The 23663-nt window shown below is 62.2% G+C and overlaps 1 protein-coding gene across 4 annotated transcripts in view; it reads right to left on the reverse strand.

Moving 5' to 3' along the window:
* Positions 1–1669: 1669 nt before the first annotated feature.
* The window catches only part of LOC111145688 (SH2B adaptor protein 2), a 23044-nt gene continuing 1050 nt past the window's right edge, over positions 1670–23663 (reverse strand). The window contains exons 1-9 of one of the 4 annotated variants that reach the window (XM_022500794.1): positions 23368–23563; positions 12531–13294; positions 9446–9547; positions 7793–7884; positions 6408–6499; positions 6136–6297; positions 5398–5606; positions 2655–2826; positions 1670–2188 (exon numbers count right to left, since the gene is read on the reverse strand). In XM_022500794.1, the coding sequence (XP_022356502.1) occupies positions 1836–2188; positions 2655–2826; positions 5398–5606; positions 6136–6297; positions 6408–6499; positions 7793–7884; positions 9446–9547; positions 12531–13265 (1917 nt within the window). In that variant the 5' untranslated portion in view covers positions 13266–13294; positions 23368–23563 and the 3' untranslated portion in view covers positions 1670–1835. Of the gene's footprint in view, positions 2189–2654; positions 2827–5397; positions 5607–6135; positions 6301–6407; positions 6500–7792; positions 7885–9445; positions 9548–12530; positions 13396–23367; positions 23564–23663 lie in introns of those variants that run through there. The other 3 variants (XM_022500791.1, XM_022500792.1, XM_022500795.1) reach the window with 3 other exon arrangements.

The following is a 23663-nucleotide window of genomic DNA, read 5'->3' on the forward strand; positions in this document are numbered from 1 at the left end:
GGGTGGTCCCCATTCTCTGCTGTTCTCCCCCAAATTCACTTTACCCTGGGAACACCTCAAGAACAGTGCCTGATGACCATCCCTGGGGTGGGCGCAGACCCTCTCCCACTTTCTCATGTGCACCCAATTCAGCAAAGGCAACAGGCTCTAGTGTCCTCTGCCCTAACTCCATGCCCAGATTCCTCCCCGGGGCACTCCGCAGTGGCCAACTATGTCAGGAGGGAGAGAGGGGAGGACCTGAGGTCGATATGCTTCGTATTCAAGTCTTACCTCTCCCCTGAGGCTACTCTGAACCCTTGCAAGTGGCAATCCAGAGGGAGTAAGGTTGGAGCCCCAGGCTTGGGGTGATGTCTGCGGCTCAGCGTCTTGCTAGAGGGGAGGAATGTTCCAGGACTCCAAATGACCGAAGGCAGAAAACAGCCAAACGGAGTTCTCACCAGCTCTTGGGCTTCTGCCCAGGGTGAACCTTACCCCAGGCCCCCTGTGCTTCTGTTGGGGTGGGACAACCCCAAACCACCAGGGCATGGGGGCAAGGAGGTTCCAGGCACCTGGATGGAGATACTGGGATGCAGGCCGCTCCCCAGAGCAATGGCCTTGTACTCCTCCCTCTCTGGGGTGAGGTGGGAACACTGCTCAGTCCCTCCCAGGTCATTCTGTGAATCGGGACTGGGCAGTCTCGGCAGCAAAGCCCTGGGAGCTCAGTGGGGGAGCTAATGCCCCTCAGGTGGGGAAGGGCCTGTGGGTGCTGCAGACCCAGGAAGGTGGGGGTTGGGGGTCTGAAATGCATGTCATGGACTCACGCCCTGCAGCGGCACTCCTGGGTGGGGGAACCTTGGGTCTGTGGCCAGAGATGTTTGCACTGGAGGAGGGGGTGCTCTTTAGCTCAGCAGGAAGGAGATCGTCCTCAGGGGGAGCAGTGCCTGAGAGCTGGGTGCTGTGACCTTGAGCAGCCTGTGTCCCCAGTTCCCCTGGGGACACAGGAGCCGCTGCTGGACCTCGGCCAGCAGGGCAACATGGGCTGGCCCTGCGGGAGGGAGGGTGAGAGGTCCCGCAGGCCTCTTCCAAGTTTGAGTCAATTAGCCTCCCCCACAGCCCAGTCCTCCAAAGGGCTAATGTGGAGGAAACCCGCCCACCACCCACTGACCTGCAGTTCCCTAGGGGAACACCCTTACTCTCTCTTAGCCAGCAGTGGGGGACCAGATCCTCATCTTGGCATTCAAGATCCCTATGACTTGCCCCCGACCCCCATCTTCACCATGTCCTTGCATCAGGGACCTCTTCCTTCTCCTCTTTCCCTCTGCCGCCCTGTATTCTTTCCCCTAAGCATCCGCTCAGGTCACCGCTCACCCGGAATTCCACTAAAGCCCCCTCCCCCATCCCTACCCCGTGGGCAGTTCCCTCGAGGGTCAGCTCTGTGCCTCCTTCAGGTACCGCTGGTTATCTCCCCTCTGGATGTCTCCCTGCCAGACGGGGAGCTCGGTTCCCTCAAAGACAAAGCTGGGTGGGGGCCGGGCAGGCCCCAGGCCACTGTGGGCTCCATGCGGAGGAAGGAGGTGGAGGTGTCATGTGTGGTTCCCCGCCCCACCCCCGCCGTCCTTTCCCGCAGTCCCAGAGGAGCGATGTCCGAGAGCAGGGCATCAGAAAGGATGACAGGAGAGCCTTGTGCAGTCCCTAAAACAGGCTCTTTAATAACATTTATGTCTTCACTGAAGAGCTTCGCTTTTCCCACCCAGCGCCGGGCTGGGGCCGGCCGGACGGGCGGACGGGCACGGGGGCGACCGCACGGCGGGCGGCGGGGCCGGGTGGCCCCAGGGCCTTGGCGCCGGCGCGCCGGGCTAGTAGAAGGAATACTGGTTCTCGACGGCGCGCGTGCGGCCCCGCGCTCCTTCGCCCGGCGCGGCCTCCGGGGGCTCGTCGGCGCCTCCGCCCGCCGCCTCCAGGAGGCGCTCGGCGCTGTTGCTGCGGCTGCGCGCGCTCAGCGGGACCTCGGCGGGGCGCGGGGCGGCCGGCACCGACGCGGCGGAGGACGACGAGGCGGACGAGGACGAGGCTCCGCCCGCCTCGGAGGGCGAGGCGGGAGGGCAGGCGGCGGCGGCGGCCAGGCTGGAGAAGTAGTGCTGGCCGGCCGGCTCGCTCCAGCAGGCGGGGGGCGCGGGCGCGGGCGCGTCGCCGGCCGAGGGCCCCGGGGCTGTGGCGGGAGAACAAGGGCGCGTCAGGGCCCAGGCGGCCACCATCGTCCCCGCTGTCCCCAGCCCCTGCGCGTCACACGGAGACCCGCAGGGGCCGTGTGACCTGGCTCTCCTGGTTCTAGCCCCCCTCCCTGGATACCTGATGTCCCATATACGCGCATGCCGGACACCCTAACAAGCCCCTCCAACACTTCCTTCAGCCGCTCCGGGGAGCCCCAACTTTGCAGGGGATCCCTCCGTGCTGCCTGTGAGCCACCTCCTTCCGCCTGCCCCTAGTCACTCAGGACCTGGACGGGGCCCGCGCCGCCACTCTCCCTCCAGTCCTGCTGGCCCGGATTGCTTCCACCGGCCCAAGACCCCGTGTTCTTCCCACAGAGACTGGGTAGCAGCCTGTGGGTGCCTCCCTCTCCCTAAGGCGCACCTGTCTTCTAGAGCCATCACATAGGCCACCTGGGGAAGTCTTACCGGGTGGGGAGCCCTGGGCCCGCACGTAGCTGCGTAGGGTGATATCTGCAGAGCCCCCGGACTCCAGTGGGATCGGGTGGGTGTGGAAGTGACGCAGCATGTCTAGCACGGACTGGAACCACAGGTGCTGTACGTGGCACTGCCCATGGCTGTTCAAGGACAGGCGCAGGTGCTGTGGGCACAGGTGGGTGTGGTCAGCGGTGGGGTCCCCGGCCAGCCAACTGCTTTGCAAGCGCCTCTGGGGGTTATTACCAGTACCAAGTCTCACAGAGGTCATGCGGGGCTGTGTCAGAGCAGGGGCACCTCACACACTGAGCCCCATCTCAGGGGGTCACTCCCCTAGTCGGGGGGCAGGGTAATAGCCAGGCTGGGACGGAAGCGAGCCACGCGTTTGGTCCCTATGTTAGGAGCACACGCCTCATGCCCTCTGCACCCCCATCTCTAGTCTCCAACAGTCCCAGAAGGTAGAAATGAAAGCCCCCATGTTAGCGATGGGGAAACTGAGGCATAGGGAGGGAGGGAGGGACTCCCTCCCCCACCCCAGTCACAGAGTTAGGAAGAAAACTCATTTGTGTGACTCTCCCACCTCGGCAGGCTAGGAATCTGCCTGCTGCTGTTCCTGCAGAGCCGAAGCCTGGGAGAGGGGTGTCGGGGGGTGCGGTGGGGGAAGCAGAAACAACCCTGAGGCTAGCTGGGGAGGAGTGACCCCATGTCCTTCTTAATGGTGTTGCAGCGAGAGCACCGGGACCACGAGGAACAGGGCTGGTTCCTCCGCGGGTCTCCAGGGCCCACATGTGACAGGTGCGTCAGGGGGATGAGCCACAAGCCAGTGTGGTCTCTAGTGGCGAGCCACAGGTCTCTGGCTTCGGCTCTGTTTTGCTCAATGCGTGTCCCGCAGGAGGAAGACCGGCTGTCTCGTGGGGGGCGAGAAAGGGTCAGAGATAGAACGGCTTTAGGGTATGCGTGTGACTCCAAGCCCAGGAGGGCAAGGTGGCCTGGCCCCCTGCATAAAGGACAGAGAAGCCCCGGGGGTGGGAGGCATGAAGGCACCTCCTGAATGAGTTCTGCCACTCAGCAGGGCCCGTAATTGCCAGAAGAGTGCTGCGAACCCACAGAGCATTCCTGGCAGCCCAGGGCAGGGTCTCAGCGGGGAGGAACAGCATAGTGGGAGGGGTTCCGGCACAGCCTCAAGTCTGGGTGCGGCCTTCAAGGGCACGGGTCCAGGCAGAGTTGGGCCTCAGGGGGCCGGTGCATCTCAATTTTCGGGAAAACCTTCCAGATGTTTCTTATCTGAAGGTGAAAGGAGCTGCCTAAGAGGTGTGCACGCAGGGGACTGGAGGTCCTGCTCTACCCCACAACCAACTGGTCAAACCGTGGCCAGTCACCCAGCTCTGAGAGGGCAGCCGTTGGGGCGAGTTCAAGGCCGGGTCATGCCCCAGGAAGGAGAGGAGCCTCCCGCCCTGCTTCAACCGCCCTCTACTCCCCTTCGCCACCATGCCCCACAGAGGGCTGGGCCGCATCCTAGCCTCTGGCTTGGGCATGAGTCAGATCCAGGCGCTCCCGGGAGGCCGCCTGGGGCGGTGTTGGCCCAGAAGCAAACTTCAGGCTGCTGGGGACAGTGTTAAGCGCCCGGTTGCCAGAGGAACTGGTAAGGGCAGCTGCTTTCCAAGGAAGTGTCCCCGGTGGGGAGTGCTGCCTCTTCCATGCTGGGGCCACCGCTGCCAAGGAGAGATGCCCAGGGGAGGGCCTGGGCCAGGCCAGTTGGGGGTTGGGACACTGACCACCAGGGCAGGCCTGGAGCAGAGTCCTGGGGCGCCCCCTCCTCCAGCAGGGACAGACGGGAACCGTGTCCTGGGAGGAGCCGGGGCCAGGTCTCTTTCTTTATCGGAAATTTGGGATGGTCGGGGAAGCGGGGTTGAGGTTTCCGCCCATTCTGGTCTCTTTGTAACCACAAGCCCCCCCCCCCCCCGCCCCGACATCATTTGACTTTTCTGTCATAGTTTCCTTTGTACCTTATAATTATTAGCACACAGGGTCCTTCCTTGAGAGCCCCCCGATCCGGGCGCACTGCTACCCCCTTGCTGTGCTCCATCTGGATCACCCTTCTTCACCTTGAGGATTCTCAAGGTCACTGAGCCCTTACTCTGGCTGTTGGGGTCGGGAGAACCGCTCGCTGTAAATGTGCGGCAGCCCTGTGGCCTAGTCCGCGGCCTCCCCTCCTGCCCAGCTCTTGAGGGCCTGCCTGGGTGTGGTTCTGTGATCCTGGGGCTGCCACAGGCCTGGCTCAGAGCTGGGGCCCAGGAGGTGTCAGTGAACTGACCCAAGCTGGGAAGAAGAGGGGCTATCTGCGGGTGGGTGGGGCAGGAGGGCCTTGGTTGACCTTGGCCCTGCACCAGTGTGGCTATGGGCAGAGACCCTCAAAAGCCTTAGTGGTAAGCGATTCCCCCGTGCACAGGGTCAAACTGAAACCCTCAGAAGGGCCCGGCCTCCTGTGGGCTCAGCCACCAGTGGGTGACTTCCCCATCTGGATAATTAAGAAGCCATATCTGGGCTGAATGCAGCCCTCAGGGAGGTGAGTGGGGGGACGCAGGTGGGGTACAGGCGCTCCTGTGGGAAGTCAGGCCTGCTCCCGGGGCACGGGCTCAACCTCGGGCCCAGGACCATCTCAGTACTCCTCCCTCAGGGCTGGCCACACTGCCCCTGCGCACCCCACCTCCCCCCCGACCATCCCCAGCTGACTTGCCTTGGCTTTGCCTTGGAAGTTGAAGGTCAACACGTACTCCCCAGGCCGAGTCTCACTCTGGCGGATCACGAAGAGGCCGTGGCTCCGGGGCCCCCCTGCTAGCACCAGCTGAGCTGCCCTGACCCTTGACAACGTCCCGTGGAACCAGGGGTAGTCGGAGAGCTCCAGCTGGGGCTCAGCCTCGGGCTCTGGCTCCGCTCCCTCTTCTCCTAGAGAAGGACGATGGTGTGAGGGGCATGGGGGAGCTGAGGCAGGGAGTCAGTGAGAGAGGACCCGCAACGGCTTCTTGGGTATTTGCATGCAAAATGCTGTTGGAATGATCTTAGAACGAGTCAGGGAGCCAACCCAATCCACTAGTTCAGCGTATCAGGTAAACTGAGGCAGGGGGAGACGGACGATCCTAGAATCAGTCCGTAAGTCAGCAGGAAACCTGGGAACAAGTCAAGTCTCCTTGTTCCCGACCCTGCTCCCAACCCTTTATCCTCCACTCCTTCCTCTGAGCATCTTTTATGGAATCCAGGGCCTGTGGGTAGGGTCACCTTCCCGGACTTCCCCATAAAAGCCAGAACTACTGAGTTGCCACGCAGTGTGCCCGGTGGGATGGAACGTCATGGCTTCTGAGGCTCGAGAAGGGCCTCGGAGGGAGCCTGAGGGCCCCTGTGGCCTGGGGTGTGTGGGCAGGGGGCGGGGGGCGGGAGGGCAGGAAGGAGGCCCAGGGACAGAAGACTGTGCACACACCTGTATTACTGCTGTCCCTGCTCCCACCGCCTGGGGACTCCAAGGTCTCCAGGAAGGTCTCCAGCGGGACATGGGCCAGGGACTCCCCAACGCCATCTCGAGCTCGGCTGTGTGGAGCGGTCACCACGGCTACCGTTGTCTCTGGGGGCCGGGGCAGGTCGCCTGCTGGAGAAGTGGCAGGTGGGAAGCACATCATCTGTTGAACCATCCGGGCCCCAGCGCCCCCTCTGACCCTGCCCTCAGCATCCCCAGCCTGCTCCGCCCACACATACCGTCGGTCAGCAGCTCACAGCTGCAGGAGGCCACTCGGCCGGCCAGGCAGCCTCCCCGGGCACAGGACAGCTCAACATCTTCCTCGCTGTCCCTGCGAAGGTGGGAGGCACAATCGTGTCCCACCACGGGACTCAGACCCCAATCACTGGCTGCTCGTGGAGCCCCCAGCGATGGCTGACGGTCCCATGGCCAGCGGCAGCCCTATCCTGCTCATCTGGGTCCCTCTGCCTTCATGTCCCCCTGTCCCATACCATCAGCTTGCTCTGTGACCACCAGGGACATGAATGAGCCATATGGGGAGGTCTCCGAGTCAGTGCAGTCCTCCTCGAGGCCACGTGAACCCTGCCCACTGACCCATGAGGGGCTGGCCTCATCTTGGGACCCCGGGGGCTGTCCCTCAAATGATGGCAGGACAGCTCCCTTCCCCGCCCTGGCCTTTGTCTCCCTGTCTGTGACATGAGTTGTCTGGGACCCAGCCAGCTCCATAAGACCGCAAAGTGAGGTTCACCTTCACAGGGGCTGGGGGAGGAATGTGCAGGGCAGATGGCTGGGAGGGTGGCAGGGGAGGGATTATAGCCATTTGGGGAATGGGGCGGGGGTGGGGCAGCCTGGAAGGCACTCAAGCCTTTAATTGCGCTTCCTCAAATGAAGCTATTAATTAGAAAGCAGCGGCCCCTCCTCCCCGGGCCTGGCTCACCCCATTAGCCAGAAGAGCTCCTGCCAAATGCTTGGCTGTTGGCCGGCCTGCCCCTCCTACTCCTGGCCTCGGGATCTCTCCCGGATCACGAGGCCAGCCTCCCGGCCGCGCGTCCGCACACAGCGGACCGTAACTGCCCTCTGCTCACTCCTAGCCATGGCTGCTCACTGCCCCCACCTACCAGCCTCCCAGGCTCTCATCAAGGCCCCCCGCTGCATCAGCTCTACATCTGGCTGCTGAAAGGCCCGGCCATCCCCTCTAAGCCCCGGGCCCTCGTGCCCCTCTGCCTGGCTCAGGCCTGCTCTTCCTTTAAGTCTTGGAGAAAGGGAGGACACACCTCTGAGCCCCAGAGCTGGATTCGGGGCCTTGCTTCTGTTCCGTCACCCCTAGCCCTTTGGGCTCCCCCTGTCATTGCCCGTGTCCTAGTGGTCTCAGATTCCCCTACTGTAAGGACAAGTCTCAGTCCAACTTTCTTCTGGGTCCCTAGGCCTTGGCCCTATGGAGCGGGTCCCAAAGAGCCTGTTGGGGCTGGGGGTACAGGCGACCCCAGACGGGACTGCCATGAGAAAACCCACTTCCCAAACTCAGGTTCTGCCCTCACCAAAGACCCCACCCTGTATGGGGGCACCACAGGGCACTACTCGGTCAGCACCCCCAAACCCATTCTGGGGCCGCCCGGGCACTCACCCGGGGTCCGCGCAGCCCTGGATGTCAGCTACCCACGAGTGCTTCTGCAGCGAGTCAATGGTCTCCAGGATGTACTCGGCTCCATTCTCGACCTGGGGACAGAGTGGCCCAGAGTCCAGCCCTCAGCACAGGGCTGTAGACTCTGGGGTAAACATCCCACCCCTCCCCCATGGGGGCTCACGGGCACGGGCAGCAGGGATGACAGTGGGGTCACCATCAGGCACCACCTCAAGCCTAGGTCGGGGGCCGGCGGCAGAGCTGTGGCCGCACCTTCAGCAGCCCCTCTCTCTAGGACCCCGCAGTGGGGATCGCTGGGGCTGAGGTCCTGCCCCGCCTGAGCTCAGGTCCTCGGGTCCTGGAGCCGCAGCCTCTGAGGAAGCCATGCTGGCCTGGCACCCCGGAGACAGGGCGGAACAGCACCCCAGCCGTCAGGCCCGTGAAGGGCCGGCTGGCCTGGCACGTGGAGCTAAAGGCCTCCCACGCCTTAGCGCCTGGAACCCTATCTCTGGGGCCATGTGAGCGGGAGAGATAGCGCCCAGAGCGTCATCCTGCCCGTGTGTGACGACCTCCTCCCAGCGAGGGAGGCGGCAGGTTTTCCCCATTTCACGGAGGAGAGGACTGAGGGTCAGAGAGGGCAGGTGACTTGCTCGCACATGCGCTCAGTGGCAGCACTGGAACCCGAACCCAGATCTCCGTGATACCAAGGCCCCGGGCTCTCAGCTTCCGGTGTGTGTCCTGGTGAAAGCGCAGTTGGCTGCCTGCCAGCACCTTGGAGCTGGGAGGGGCTCAGAGACTACCTTCCACCCCAGTCTGAATAGATGGGGAAACTGAGGCCCAGCGTGGGGCCGGCAGGGATCCCCCTTGTCGGGGCTCCTGGGTGCAGGTGGCAGCATGGTGGCCAGCTGGCTGTCAGGAGCGAGGCCCTGGGCCTGTCTCACCCAGCAGACAAGCATGCCAGGCGGGGAGGGACTACGTCCTCAGCTCCGGGGACCTGGGGTGACTCAGGATATGGGGTTGACACATGTTTGGTAAATGAATAAGGGAGTCTGTGGCTAACTCTGGGCCTCCTTGGGGACTTGGCTTGACAAACACCCAGTGCTTTGAGGAGGTCCAGGGCCACAGCCCTGGCAGCCGGGAGCTGTGTCCTCAGCAACCCAAGCCGGTCGCCCTGGCGAGGTGGAGCCTGGGAAAAGGACGAGGGGCCCCCAGACCCACCGGGGTGCCTCCCCACCCACCGTGCCTTTGTGCCCTCTGTGGGACCAGGCCGGTTCCCACACTCCGGTGCCCAGAGCCGGGGGCATTTGCATAACTGCCACAGGCTACGGGGTGGGTATATGCTGGGTCCAGTTGGGGAAGGGGGGGGCGAGGAAGTGAAACTCAGGGGAGCTGCACCGGGCCAGGAGGAAATGGGAACTGGGGGCCCCAGACAGTGTGACACCCTGAGCCCACAGCGCTATAGCTCAGACCTGGATTCAAGTCCTAGCTGTGTGCCAGACACCTGTGGCTGGTCCGGGGCCCTGCCACCACAGCTCCCTCCCTGGGCCTCTCGGCTAACTCCTCACCTCTCTCCTGCGCTAGCCTCAGGCTGTGCCGCCCAAGGCGGCGATGGCCTGGGGTGGCCGGGGGATTTCTGGGGCCGGGGGTGGGTCTCACCTTGAGCACAAACGTGTTGTCTTTCTCTGGCATCTCCAGGGGCATTGTCGTGCGGACCTCGATGATGGCCGAGAGAGGGATGCTGACCTTGGGCCTGGAGGCCTGGGAGGCCAAAGGGGCAGTGAGAGAGTCAGCCAGGGTCTTCTGAAACGCTCTGCACCCTCCCACCCCTCCGAGGTCAGGGGCGCCCTCAGCTGGGAGCACCATGGCGGCCCTGGCTCCAGTTCCCAGATGGGTAAGTTGAGGGAGCTTCTGGGAAACAAAGGGGCCTCCCCACACAGTCACACAGCAAGTCACAGAGCTGGAACGGAATTCTGAATCTCCCACCTCTGAGCACCAAGGGGAAAGCTCCACCCGGGCTGCCCTCCTGCCCTGGGCACCCACCACATCTGTGGTTTTCACATTTTTTACACTGACCCATACCAAGCAATAGATTTGACATTGGGACCCACTACATGTTAACTTAGGTAAGAATGTCTTTGGAATGAACATCTCACCAGACAATGTTTATCCTGTGTGTAACGGGGTAAGATAATTTCAAGTCCATCTTAGTATGCCTGCGGAAAAAAAAATGCTACCCTCCCCGCTTCAGACCAGACTTCCCAGAGCATGGCTCTGGAGTCCCTGACTTAGAACGGGGCTCCTGGAGCAGGGCAGGGCCGTGTCCCGGGTGGAGGGAAAGGGACCAGTGTGGGGTTTAACCAAGGTGAGCTGTCAGGGCTCCCATGGAGGGCCACTTGGCCCTTCCCACTTTGCTCCAGAGCTCATGGCCACAGCCCTAAAATCCCCCAGGGCTGGCTTGAGACAGCTTCCCAGCAGGGCTTGGGCTCCTGAACAGGGACTTTCTCAGTAGGAAAGGGAAGAGCCACACACTGGGTGGGCAGGCTGATGGGAATTCCTGGTAGCCCTGGCCGCCAGCCAGCAAGCACAGGGCTGGGCTTGGAGCAGAGACTGAGGGCCTCAGTGGACCAGGGCAGGCCATCCTGCCAGCCAGTGGGGCAGGGGGTCATGGTCCCAGAGTCGGGAGAGCAGACACAGATGGGACGGTGCGGGCCCGGACTGGGGGCTTTAGCTGGGCTCCCACTGGCCGGAGGGGCTGATACCCGTGCCTGGCCTCTGAGATGTGCCGTCCTAGCTCAGTGAGTGGCCTCTGCCCCTGCTCTAGCCACACCTCACCGTTCCCATTCCCTGGCCAGAGCCAGCAGGCAGTGTCCCGCCTGTAGCCTTTGCTCCCTCAGCTCATGCCTCCAGAGAGGCCGGTCTTGGGGGCTCTGCTCCTAGTGGACACTGAGACAGTCCAAGCTTCCCCTCCTTCGGGCCCCCAGAGGTCCCACTGCCCTCTCCCCCGAGGTTTACCATCCCGTCCTACACATGCTGGTTTCCTGATGGCTTCTGATGGCATGGGCCAGGCCCACTGCTCCCTGGCTCCCCAGGGCTGTCCTGGCAAAGGACTTCCTGCAGGACGAGGGTGCAGGTGTCCAGAGCCTTGACTCATGGAGCCATGTGAGAGGGAAGTCTGAGGACCCTGGGGAAAAGGTCCCTGAACTGCAGACCCCACGCTCCTGGGCCCTGAGGGTACGGCCAGGCCTCCAGGGGCAGAAGGAGATCTGGACCGTGGCGGGGTACACAGAACTAAAAAGCACTGGGAAGGGGTATCAGGAGGGATGCCCCGTGGGGGCTCACTCACCCTGGGGCCCAACACATTTGGGGAGCCTGACCTGAGCCCTTACCATGGGTATCACCTGCCTTCCACGGGGCTCTCTCCTAAATTCACAAGTACTTCCTTGGGAAAAGGAGGGTCCAAGGCCAGATCAGGGGTTAGGAACCCAGCTGCCTGCCTTCCTGCAGGGGCCCTGCCCTCCTCCAGCGGTGCATGGTAGGACAGGACATACTCAGGGAGAGGCCCAGCCCCTGCACCCCTCCCCCACAAGGGCAGCAGACACTATTTACAGCCGGGCAGCTGTCACTGCCACTCAGGCCCAGAGGCATTGAGCCCTGGGCCTCTGCCCTTGCCCTCCGGGTGACTCTGGACCAGCCCCACCCCGCCTACCCCACTCACCAGGACTCAGTCTCTCTCTCACAAGTGGTGGAGCTGGACTTAGTGGTCTAGGAATTCTCTCGGGGGCCTAATGGTTGGGGGCCTGGCAGGGAGAAAACCCTTGGGATGTCTGGGTCCTACAACTCAAAGGAATACGTGGGTTTCCCGGGGAAATCATTTCTCCAGAGTCCACGTGGCTTGTGGGTGCCCAGCCTTGGGGAGCCCACACCCTGCCCCTCGAGTGGGGAGAGGCAAGGAGGCGCACCCAGAGTCCTGACAGCCTGGGAGATGGAAAGAGGCGCGAGGCTTGGGGTGATTAAAGGTGCCAGGGAGTAGAGTGGGCCCAGGAGTTGGGGGAAGGCTGGCTGGTTCTTAGGGTGCTGCCAGCTGCTGTGCCAGCACAGCCTCCCCCCTTTCTGAACTTCCCAGCACACAAGCAGCTCCCATGTCCACGCTCCTCCATTCTCGGGACCACCAGGGTAGTGGGTATTAATAGCCCAGCTCTGCCACCCACCAGCTCTGGGACTTTGGACAGGCCACACCTCCTCTCAGAGTACTCCTTTGTTCCTTCTTCTGTGACCTGGGGACCGTGATGCCCATCCTACAGGGATTCTGGGGGATGAGACTGGGCACCACACTTAGAGCTCGGTGTGCCGGGTGTCCTCGGAGAACAGGCACTATTGTTCCACTGATTCCTACTTTCCCAGTACGGCAGGTCTGCCATCCCGGAGGAGGCCTGCAGCTGCCCCCCCGGGCTCTGATGGCCAGCCCCCAAGTTGGGGAGAGGGCAGGCTGCTCTCACGGGGTCAGCAGTGCTGGAGACAGCTAGACGCTTAGCTTTCAAAACCTGGGCCAGGGAAGGGCCACTCACCAGGGGCTGGGCTGCAGCCTGGGGGGGCGGGGACGACACATTAAGGGCACCCTCCCTGAAAGTGCGACTGTCACTGGTGTTTGGGAGGTCCCAGGGGACAGCAAGTCATCAGGCAACCGGCCGGAAGCCAGCCCTGGCACCCTCAGCAGCTGCCTGGGCAGGGGTTGGGCACTCACCTTGGGTGGCACGAAGAACTCCAGCCGGAAGCGCTCGCCGGCCACTGCCCGGCGCAGGAGCAGGCGGCACTTCTGCCACTGGGCGGTGCCGCCAGAGCCCGCGGCCGCGTCGTCCGCCACCATGAAGCGCAGCGCGCCCTCACGCTGGATGTCCACCAGCTCCACCTTGGCCGCCAGCGTCCGCGACAGCCGCAGACGCCTCGTCCACTTGTCACGCGGCTCGGCGGGGGGCTCGGCGGCCCGCGGGGCGGCCCCCACGTCGGGCTCGGGTGAGGCGCGCCGGTGCCACATGTCGCGCACGCCGTCCACCACGCAGAGGCTCATGTTGCGCAGCGAGAAGCCCTTGCGGACGCGGGCCTTGGCCACCGCCTGCGTGGACACGTCCTCCGAGCTCCGCGAGTGGCCGTAGGCGGCCGCCTTGAGCGCCGCGGCCCCCGCCGGCTCGGGCTCCATGGCGTCGGGGGGCTCAGCCGCCCCCCGCGACGCCGGCCCGGCCACCAGCACGCGGCGCACCTCCTCCCCGAAGACGTCCAGGAAGTTGGTGGCGAAGTGGCGGGAGAAGGAGGCCCCGGCGTCGGGCGTGTCGTAGGCTGGGTTGTCCCGCAGGAAGCGGCAGAACTTGTGCGCGAAGTCCACGGCGGCCGCCTGCGCGTGCAGCTCGCAGAACTGCCGCCAGTCGGGGACCGGGGCGGGGGCGGCGGCGGCGGCGGCGGGGCCAGGGGCGGCACCATTCATGGCTCCCGTCCCATCGCAGCCCCCTGCGGCTGTGGGCGACAAGAGCGGGAAGTGACTCTGGGGCCTCAGCACCCACCGGGCCCCTCTCCCTGGGACTCCCTGGGGCTGTGTGTGGGGCGGGGGATGACATCCTGCAGCCGTTCAGAGCAGAGAGGGACAACCAGGGAGGTGAAAGGCAGTGTCTGCAGAAGGGGGTTCCCTCTTCCCAGCCACTCTTCAAACGGCATTCTCAAGGTCATTTCTGGGGCCAGTGGAGGTTGGGTCCCTGGTGCCTAGATTTGAGGTCCCCGAGAGTCTCCTGTTACCTACCTTCCAAGCTGACCTCTTCTGAGGGCCCCCAGAGACAAGTAGACAGGAGGAAGTCATGTGCATTCCTCTTGGCTCTGCCTTTGAAATTATGCCAAGAACTCAACCTTTCTTCCACTTTCCATCAGGGCTGCCCTCTGGGGCCCCACATGGACCCCTTCTCTCCCCTGCCCTACTTTAGCAGCCTCTTCACTGGTACCCCGGAACTTCACCCCTCAGGCACACCACCCCTACCGCTCCCCGCCATCACTCTGTTCTCCACCCAGGAACACAGTCATCACTCCTAAAACAAGACAGATCAGGTCCCTTCTTTACTCATAATCCTGGATCGCCTCCCATTCCACTCAGAGTAAAAGTAGCAGTCCCACTCATAATCCCCATGGTGTCACATGGTCTGCCTCCACTTACCTCCCAGAGCTTATCTCCTGCCACTCTTCCCACCCACTCTGCTCTGGCTGCTGCTGGGTCCCACCCCAGGGCCTTTGCACCTGCAATTCTGTCTTGCACTTGCCTGGCACGTTCTATCCCCTACACTCTCTCAACTCCTTCAGGCTTCTGGTTCTATACCATCTTGCCCAGTAGCCTTCCCTGACCCCACTCTACTGAGAGTAAGGAATGTTCCTACCCCACCCAGCGCTGCCTTCTGCAAGTCTTATGCTTGCTTACTTTTCTCCATGGTTCTTATCCCCATCTGACACACCATTTGTTTCCTTGCCTGGTTGTGTTGTCCTACCCCCACCCCCCCCGCTCCCCCCCACACCCTTCCCCTGAGAATGCAGTTTTAAGCTGCTGTGTCCCCAGTGCTGGGCTCATGGCAGGCATGGTAAACACTGAATGAATGGGGGCGCCTGGCTTGCTCAGTCAGCAAAGCATGTGACTCGATCTGAGGATCGGGAGTTCAAGCATATAGAGATGACTAAAATAATAATAATAATAATAATAATAATAAAACACTGAATGAACAAATGAATGTGTCTGGTACACGTTCATACATGGATGTGTCAGGCATGTCACAGCTGTCACTGCCTAAGCCCTCGCACGGGGCCTGAGATCACGCAGCTCGTTAGTGATGGGCCTGGATCCTCCCCCTGGGTCCCGGACCCCGGGGCTTACCCCTCCAGTGTGGATCAAGTAGGACCCACTTTTCCTACTGGCACTGAAGGCACGTTGCCCTCTTAGACCGCTTTCCGTCCCCGTGTCTCCACTCTTCCCACCTTTTGGAATCCTGTTCCCTCCGGGGCTCCCATCCAAACCCATCCTTCCTGCAGAGGTCCCGATGTAGGGACTCCGGCCTGCTCCTCGGCCAGCTTCCTCCGGTTCCCAGGCCCGTCCAGCCTTTATTACAATGGCTCACCAAACTACTGGTTGTGCCCAGGCATTTGGGGGCCTTGCCTCCTTGTCCCCCAAGGTAGCCACCACTCCTGGGGCAATGGTCCAGCCCACTGTGTTTATATATCCTACCCCTGCCCCCAGGCCAGGGTGAAAATTACCAGTGGGGAGTAGGTGGGGTGGTGTGGTCCCACCCTGCCTTGGGGAGCCCCTGAGGGGTTCAGGGAAACTAAGACAGAGGGTCATGCCCTCACCTGTCCTCCCAGGATCCCCACATTTCCTGGTGTGGCCTTTCCCTCGGAGCTCCTGGGAGCACCCATCTCATCTCTCCTCTGGGACCCAAACTCTGTAATTAAACACCTCATAAAGATAGCTGCCCCGCTTCTGTGCAATCCTCTGTGGGGCCTCTGGGCCATAAGGCCCCGTGGGAATTCCCGCTCAGCTCAGCCATCGATCTGCAGTCAATAACCACAGGACAGCCCCAGGGAGGACACAGGCCACTTGATGAGGCCACTTAGCACAGAGGACAGGTTTCCGAGCCAGCGGGGCTGCTTAGAGACTCCTGCCCGGTACTGGGGAGGAGGGGAGCAGCGAGTTGGGCAGGATCCTGGGGGGGGGGGGGGCTCTGCGCTGGCCCTTATGACAGTGAAGAGAGAAGTGAAGAGTGACCCCTCTGCAGGGATGAACGGTAACTGGGAGGCAGACTTTCAGGACATAGTGGGAGGGACTGTGGGAGAATGGGGCCCACTGGTCTTCCTTTCTTCCTCTGGCTAACTCCTACTCATCTTTCAATAATGAATCCAGGGGCCACTTCCTCCAGCCTTCCCTGACCTTCCCTCTGCCTCCCCCGACCATGAGGCAGGAATGTCTCCTCCAAGCTCCAACAGTCCCCTCCCAGGACCCCCTCTAGCAAGGTGCCAGTTATGGGGTGCTCCAGGTGTCCATTCCCAGGTCTGTCTCCCCATTTGGCATAGACGCTCCTTGGGAGCAGAAGGCAGGCCCAAGTCATATGCCAGAAATGACGGCAGAGGTGGGAACAAACCTGCCACCACCACTGAGGCCTCGAGGGAAGGTTGAGAGCCAAGGCCCTGTCCTGACCTGCTGAGGCGGCACATTTGGGGGGGGGGAGGAGTCGGGGGGAGAGCCCTGCAGCTAAGCCTGTGAGGCCCTGCTCCAAGCCCATCCATTCACCCAGCAGGGCCGTGCTCCCTATAGTGGCCGCTCCTCCCCCTGGACCGCCAGGAGGCTCACACTGGGTCACACAGCAGCCTGTGTGAACACCCGTCTGCCCCACCAGGGGCTGGTGGGGGGCGGGGCAGGAAGGAAATCAGTCCCAGTGCGCATCTTTGCACATCAATTCCTGGTCCTCCCCGTTCTTCCTGCTGGGTGAAGGGGCAGAGCGGAGGGACAGGGCCCTGGGGGGAGGCTCTCACAGCATGGGTCCCAGCTAGTCCTCATAGGAGGTAGGGGTGGGACTTGGAGGAGAACCTGCCACAGATATGGTGGCTCCCGTCATGTCCTGGGTAGGGACTGGCCTGGGAGGCACTGGGAGGTCAGGCCTGCCTTGCCCTCCCCTACCCACCCTTGCTGGCTGGCCAGGAGCCTGGAGGCCTGAAGCCCAGCCCAGCAGCCCTCAGCGTCCCCTGGGTCTAGTGGGGGCTACACGGAAAGGACAGGGGTTGAGCCCTCCAGAGGTCAAAGTTACAAGCAGCAGGGCCAGCAGGGAGCCCCACACTGGGTACCGATGGGGAGATGGAGGCCCAGACGTGGCAGCCACAGAAGAGGGCTCAACCCCAACCCAACGGTCCTTGGAGCCCAAACTGGGGATGACACCAAGTGCAATGAACTTGGCTGTCCTGGGCCAGGCCTTCTGGCCCCACTACCCCCTGGGTGAGGGACGCTGATCACAACACCCACCTCTGAGCCTGTTTGCTCTCTTTACGGGAAGTGAGAGCCACCCCTTCCCGGAAGGACAGCATAGGGTGTCCGTGTGGCCATGGGCAGAGCCGGGGGCCCCCTAACCTCTGCATAATGGAGCCAGGAGGCCTTTCCAGCCTTCTCCAGGGACCAGCCAGTAGACAGGTCCCTCTCCCATTCTGCAGGTGGCCAGACCCAGATGTGGGAAAAGCAGAGCCAGGGGGAAGGGGATCCCCGTGGTACCAGGAGCAAGATGGGCAAGTTCAGTCTGGACCCCTCTGTCTGGCTGGCCTGGAAGGCTCGTGGATGAATCCAGCTGGCCCTGGGCTCTCCCTCGTCCAGCAGCTCCCTGGGGATCCCCCTGGGTGTTTGCCTGTGCCGCTCCCCTGCTTGGATGGCCGTCTTCGCTCTACTGACTACTGAAATTCTCCTTGGCATTTAGACTGCGTAAAACTTTTTTTCCAGAAAGCCTTCCCCCTACACTGGCCCTCCCTCCCTGAGCTCCCATGAGGTCCCTGTGGCCCTTGGCCCTCTTGCTTCTGTGGGCAGGATCCCAGTTCCTCTGCCTATGGCCCCAGGGAGCCGGAGAGACCTGCTGAGTCAGTAGGGGAAGGCGCTGGACTGGGCAACAGGGGGCTCGCCATCTCAGCCCAGGCCCTGGGTCTCCTCCGGCCTTGGCTCCCCACCAGTGACATGGGGGTGCTAGGCAGTGGCCTCTAAGGCCTGGGGCTGTCATGGCCCTTGGACACTGAGGACTGGGGTCCCATTGTCACCCCCCCAGGGACCAGGGACAGGCAGGGGTTGTCTCTCATCTTCAGGCTTCTTCCGGGAGGACTGGAGCTGGAGACGAGGGGACCAACCCGGACAGACCACCCTCCCCTGATCCATCACCCTGCGGGTTTCGAGGCGCCGCTGACCTGCCTGGCTCTTGCTTTCTTTTTTTTTTTTTTTTTTTTTTAAGATTTTATTTATTTATTTGTCAGAGAGAGGGAGAGGGAGAGAGAACGAACACAGGCAGACAGAGTGGCAGGCAGAGGCAGAGGGAGAAGCAGGCTCCCCACAGAACAAGGAGCCCGATGCGGGACTCGATCCCAGGACGCTGGGATCATGACCTGAGCCGAAGGCAGCGGCTTAACCAACTGAGCCACCCAGGCGTCCCTCTTGCTTTCTTTTTGTTCCCATTTCACCAGGGCTGGAGTGTGACAGGGGAAGCCTAATCAAGTCCTTGTCTGTCACCTTCCCAAGCAAGGGCTTTCCTAACCCCAGGGCCCCGGAAAACCCAGATGAGAGACCCCACCCCCTAACCGGTTAGAGGCCTGGGAGAGGGGGCGGCCGGCCTTCCGGGGTAAAAATAGCGTTCACAACTGCAGTACAAAAAAGAAGACCGGTCATCAGCCCCTGCCACACGCAGTTCCGGACCCCACGGCCAGGTCATTCCTTAAAATATTGATAAGGCAGCCTAGCCACCCCCGCTAATGGGCGGGCGGCGCATCGATCCACCCCGCAGGGGGAAGAGGCCTGCGGAGCGGGAGACACCAGCCTGACCCGCAACCTGCAGGGGCCTCGGGGCCTCGTGTGAGAAGCCCAGCAGCAGTTTCTATCTCCACGGGAGACGGTCTACCCCCGGGGAAGGGAAGGAGGCCCTGCAGAGCAAGCTATCTAGCCAGCCAGCACCCTGCAAAGCTGGCTTGGGCAAGCTCGTCCATCACCAAGGGCCTTGACCCTCCTCCTTCCCCCTCGCTCAGCTCCATGCTCAGGGGAACACCCGGACAGCCGAGTGCCAACGGGGTGCTGGGGTCAGAAATGAGGGTGCTGTTCTGCGCTGGGGTGGGCAGTGGCCCCCCCCCCCCAAGAACCATACACGATGGGGAAACTATGGTCTCTACCTGGGGCGCCCCAACACAAGATGAGGCCTCACTCAGCCTCAGCCATGCCCACTGATGTCCTGTCCTCTGGGCTTTTCAGGCCGGGCCGGGCTTGGCTAACCCGACCCCACACTTGACCACGAACGCTCCTTCTGTCCTCTATCGTGCCATTCTTCCAGCTGACCTCCTGGCCTCTGGTGGGAGGTCCCCTGCAGCCCCCGCTCTGCACCCCTTTCCTCCACAGGACACAGACCACGTCTGGGCTAGCCCTTCCTCCACAGGCTGGCTGCCTGAGTTTCCCCTGGGAAGGAAGGCATGTTCCCCTGTGTCACGGTTGGGCGTTGGCTCTCTAGGCTAGTCCCCAGCCCACCCTATCCCCAGAGTGCATCCCCCCAGGGCAGGACTCTGAACCAAGGCCTCCCAAGAGTGAGGTGTGGCTGGAATTCCCCAAGCCTCCCACACAACGTATCTGTGCTCACCCCGTGACCCCGGCAGAGGCACAAGTGGGCATCGCTTCTGGTCTGAACAACCTTGAACCTGCTGGGACTTTGCTCTGACCGGGTGTGGGAGGAGGGTTCTCCGGCTAGTGACAGGGACAGGTGCAGAGTCAGAGCCCCTGGGACTCTTGCCCTGTTTGGGTGGCAGTGGGTTGGAGGTTGGAGGGAAGGGTGCTCAGGTGGGCCTGGCTTTTCCGAGCATCAGTGTCTCTAGCTGGGAAGGGGACCACCCTGCTCTCCCACGCAGGCTGCCTCGTGGTGCAAGGCCCATGCTGACAAGCCCCATTAGGAGGCGGCTGCCGGGAGCTGGAGCCGCTCTGTGCTCAGTGCCACCCTCCATACCTTTTACATGCTGCCAGCCTTTGCCCCTGGGGGAGGGTGGAAGCCCTCTGGTGAGCCCCTGGGCTTTCACTGATGCCCCCAACCTGGACAAGCCCTGCTGGCTCTGGGACCTGCAGACCCCCCAGTCCTTGGGGGCCCCCAGATGCTCCCATCAGAGGTCCCACTGCCTGTGCATCTCCCCACCTCCCCACCTGGTCATCTGACCTGTGGGACAGTGCAGAAGGTTAACAGCCTGAGATCTGGGGGCGCCGGGCTGGTTCAGTTGGAAGAGCCTGTGACTCTTGATCTCGGGGTTGAGTTTGAGCCCCATGCTGGATGTAGAGACTGCTCCATAAGTAATCGGTTAAGAAATCAAAGCTCCTCTGCTTCTGTTTTGTAAATGTTCTGCATCCATTCCCTCTTGTCCTCTCACTGCTCTGAGCAGATGGCTACAGAGGCCTCCTCCCTGGTCTCCATGTTTCCCATGGTCCCCGCCACACCTCAACAAATCCAGGCTCCACAGTGGGGCCAAGGTCTTTTCCTAGAACCCACACCCTATTGAGCTATGCCCGTTTCAGAACCTTCTTCCCTCATATGTGCCCCGCCAGGAAGAGAGGATTTACCCACTGCACAGATGAAGAAATGGGGCTCTGGCAAGCGTGGTGACTGACCTATTGTTCACTGGGTTCCCACTGTGTGTCAGGAGACAGGCTGGGGGGTCCAGGGTCATAGAATGGGCGAGAGGGGAGGGTGAGGTCAAATTCAGGTCTGTCCCTTTCTGTAGCATACGCTATTTGAAACAAGGCCCTATCCCTGGGGAGCTCTCCTCTGAGGGGGTTCAGGGTGGGGGGGACCCAGGCCCTGCCTCAGGAAAAAGAAGGGAGATGCCCACCCTGAGAAGGGGCACTCTGACAGGAAGGACAACTGGCGAGTCCTGAGGTGGGCCCTGGAGGAAACAGAAGTCAGACAAGCAGGCACTGGGGCCCAGGACAATGAGCTATGCTGGGGTCTGGGGGCTTGGGCGGGAAGCCCCTCCTCCTTCAGGAGCACCTGATGCTGGACAGTTCCTGGGCAGGCTCTGTAGGTGGAGTGCAGGCTGGGATGGCTCCAGCTGCACTATCCCTGCCCTCCCCGCGTACAGAGCAGAGGCACCCCCTCCCCAACCTTGAAGTCTCTCCTTCTCTCCCAGTGCCATGGATCTCACCTAGGCCCAGATTCATACCCTTTCCGGACCTGCCTGGCCCAGCCCCTGAAACCTGCAAGACACCCACCCCCTCAACTCCTGCTACCCAGCCCATCAGTCTGCCTTCTGACTTTTCCATGACACACATACCAGCAATTCCTACCCAAGACCTCAATATCCCCCCCCTTCAGATCTGAGTATCCCAGACCTCTGGATACTATGGGTTCTTATAAAGCTTCCTTGGGTCTTTCTCTGAGCAACTAAACTCCCAGCCTGGCTAATCTCCAGGCACCTCACACTCACCACTTCCGAGTTCTTTTATGTCCTTTTCCTCCAACCCCTGCTTGTTCTCTGCTGGGAGCCTCAGCACCCAGCCCGGCATTGCCCCACCTGCTCCAACTCCTCTGCCCCAACGGCTGCCAGGCCCTGGAGCCGCTGGAGACCTTGGGAACACCCCCTTTGTCCTGTCCCCGCCTCCACCCTCTACAATAGCACCAGACCATGACCCCCCGCAGGTGTTGTATACCCACCCCCAGGGGGGCCCTATCCACAGAGGGTCTGAAGGATCTGGAGAATGGGGTCCAAACCCTGCATCATCCAGAAGAGTCAAAAGATAATATAACCCTACACACTGCTACCCTGCCTAGCTCTGCCCAAAAAGGTGCAGGCTGTAACCTTCTCTAGATAGAGGGAGGCCAAGAAACAGACCTAACCAGGTGAGGGGGGAGGAGAAACTTCCCCAAAGCTCCATGGCTGCCACCTTCCCTCGGTCCCATGTGAACAATGAGAAGCAGGAAGCGAAGCAGGCTCCGAGAACCCCGTGGGTATGGCAGCCAGGAGACCCACAGCACCTAGAACCCCAACTCCCCACAACCCAGGATGGGCACACAGTGGAAGAAGTAGTGGGCAGGACAGGTCAGAGACAAGTGGCTTAGAGACCTGGCTTGTTGGTTGAGTGACTCTGGCCCAAGTGATTTCACTTCCCTGAACCTGTTTCTTTCTCTGTAAAATGGGGGTAATAATAGTACCAAAGCCACAGGGCTAGTGTGAAGATTATATGAGACTTGGGACATCAACTCAAAACCAAAAGCTTGGCCTTGGGGGAAGCCCACTCTTCGTTGTGGTTGTGGTTGTGTGTGTGTGTGTGTGTTTGTGCGCGCGAGCATGTGTATTCTCCCTAGGAGACCCACTAAGGAGGGAGGAGGGGCTTAGAAAATCTCGACACATTTTCCACAACAGGTAAGAGGAAAAGCATGTATATATGATGAACCCTTGACTACTTAGAACCATTTGATTAACCCGCTTCAAAATCTCTGACCCACCATCTGCATGCCCTCTAGAGGGAGAGCGGAGTAAAGGGCGCAGAGCAGTTGGTGGGAAACTCTGCCTCCCAGACCCCCATAAAAGCCCGGACTCATGTCAGCGTAAGAGCACTGCCCCTACTACCAGACCTCTCCCAAAGTTCCTAGAGCTGGAAGGTTCTAGGTCACTCCCCTGACCAGTTGCCTCCTGGATGGAGCAGGGAAGCTAGGAAGGAGGAAATCTGTTTAAAATGGCAACAGAGTTGCGGGGGCGGGGTTCAGGTCACATTCCCCATAGAGGCAACCAAAGCCTCTTAGGGAAAACTCACTTCCCTCCTCCTGTCCTCACTCAACCCATGATCAGTGGCCTGCGTTGGAGTGGACAACTCTTGCTGGCCACCCAGCTAGGAGGGAGGCAGCACCATTTCCATTTTACAAGGTACATAATGGAGGCTCGAAGTGCAGAGGCAGGGTTCAACCCGGGTCTGCCTCCCAGCCCTGAGGTTCTCCCCTGCACCAAGTCGGTGAGAACACTGATTCTGGCTTATTACTGTTCGGTTACTCTTGAGGCTGGCTGCCGATCCGCCCTGAGGATCCTAAGGGACCCCAGTCACTGCGGACTTCTCCCTTTAAAGACCTCCCTTCGTGGGCCGATGGGGGTGCCCGACCGGGTCCCAGCCTCTGCTTGGCCTTGGCCCGCTGAGCTGGCGCGGTTCCGGGCCCCGCGCGGCCCCGCAGGTTCATCAATGGCTGAGGCCGGAGGGCCTGAATGGAGGGCATGAACCCGCCCCTTCTTAAAGGCGCCGGCCTCTCGGGCACCCACAGCGGTCCTCCCCACTATCGAGGGCGGTCGGAGAGCTCCCGGGGTGGGCGGACCGAACTGGCGACCGTGAGAGAGACCGCCAGGGCCGAATGGAGGGCGTGCCGCCCGGGCGACTGTGGACTGGATAGGGTCTTCCCGGGGCTCGCACCCTCCTTCCAGGTTGGCCCGCCCCCCTCCCTCGCAGCTCAGGGAAGAGACCCGGGCTCCCTTGCGCCGCTCCCCAGCCAGAGACCCCTCCTCTAGGGGCCTCGCTGCGCTCGCCTCACCGCGGGCCTCGGGCCCTAGGAGGGGGCGGGGGCGCAGCTGCTCCGGAGGCGGCTCGGCCCCTCCCGCCACTCCCGCCCGGCTGGGGCCGGGGGGATTCGGCGAGGGGGTCCGCGCCGGGGGCGCATCCCCTCCGTCGCGCTCCCTCCCACCCGCGCACACAAAGACGACACGCGCGGACCAGGGCGCGTGCGGCCGCGCTTCCCGGGGCAGCCGTGCGCACACACGCGCACACCCTCAGGGACGGCCCGGGTCTGGGGAGATGGGCGAGGGAACTGAGGACAAGCAGACCGTACCTACAGGCGCTCAGCTGCGGCCGGGCGGGCCGGGGCGCCGGCGGAGCGCTGCCCCGACCGCGGCCCGGCTCCTGGGGCCCGGCGGCTCATGGCCCGCGGCGGGTTCGGGCTCCCTCCGGGCTGGCGCCGGCGTTGGCTGGGGCTCCTCCTTCCCTCGTCCGCAACCTCGAAGGCTCCTGCTTTCCTCGCGGGCCCTGCGCGGCCCCGGCTCGGCGGTCCCGGCGGCCGAGCCCCGCGCGCTGCGAGCCCAGCCCCGCGCCGCGCGCGCCCCGCGCGCCCCGCCCGCTCCCCCTCGA

This window comes from Enhydra lutris, unplaced genomic scaffold (assembly GCF_002288905.1).
Source record: "Enhydra lutris kenyoni isolate GAN:26980312 unplaced genomic scaffold, ASM228890v2 scaffoldscaffold13, whole genome shotgun sequence".
Lineage (NCBI taxonomy): Eukaryota > Metazoa > Chordata > Mammalia > Carnivora > Mustelidae > Enhydra > Enhydra lutris.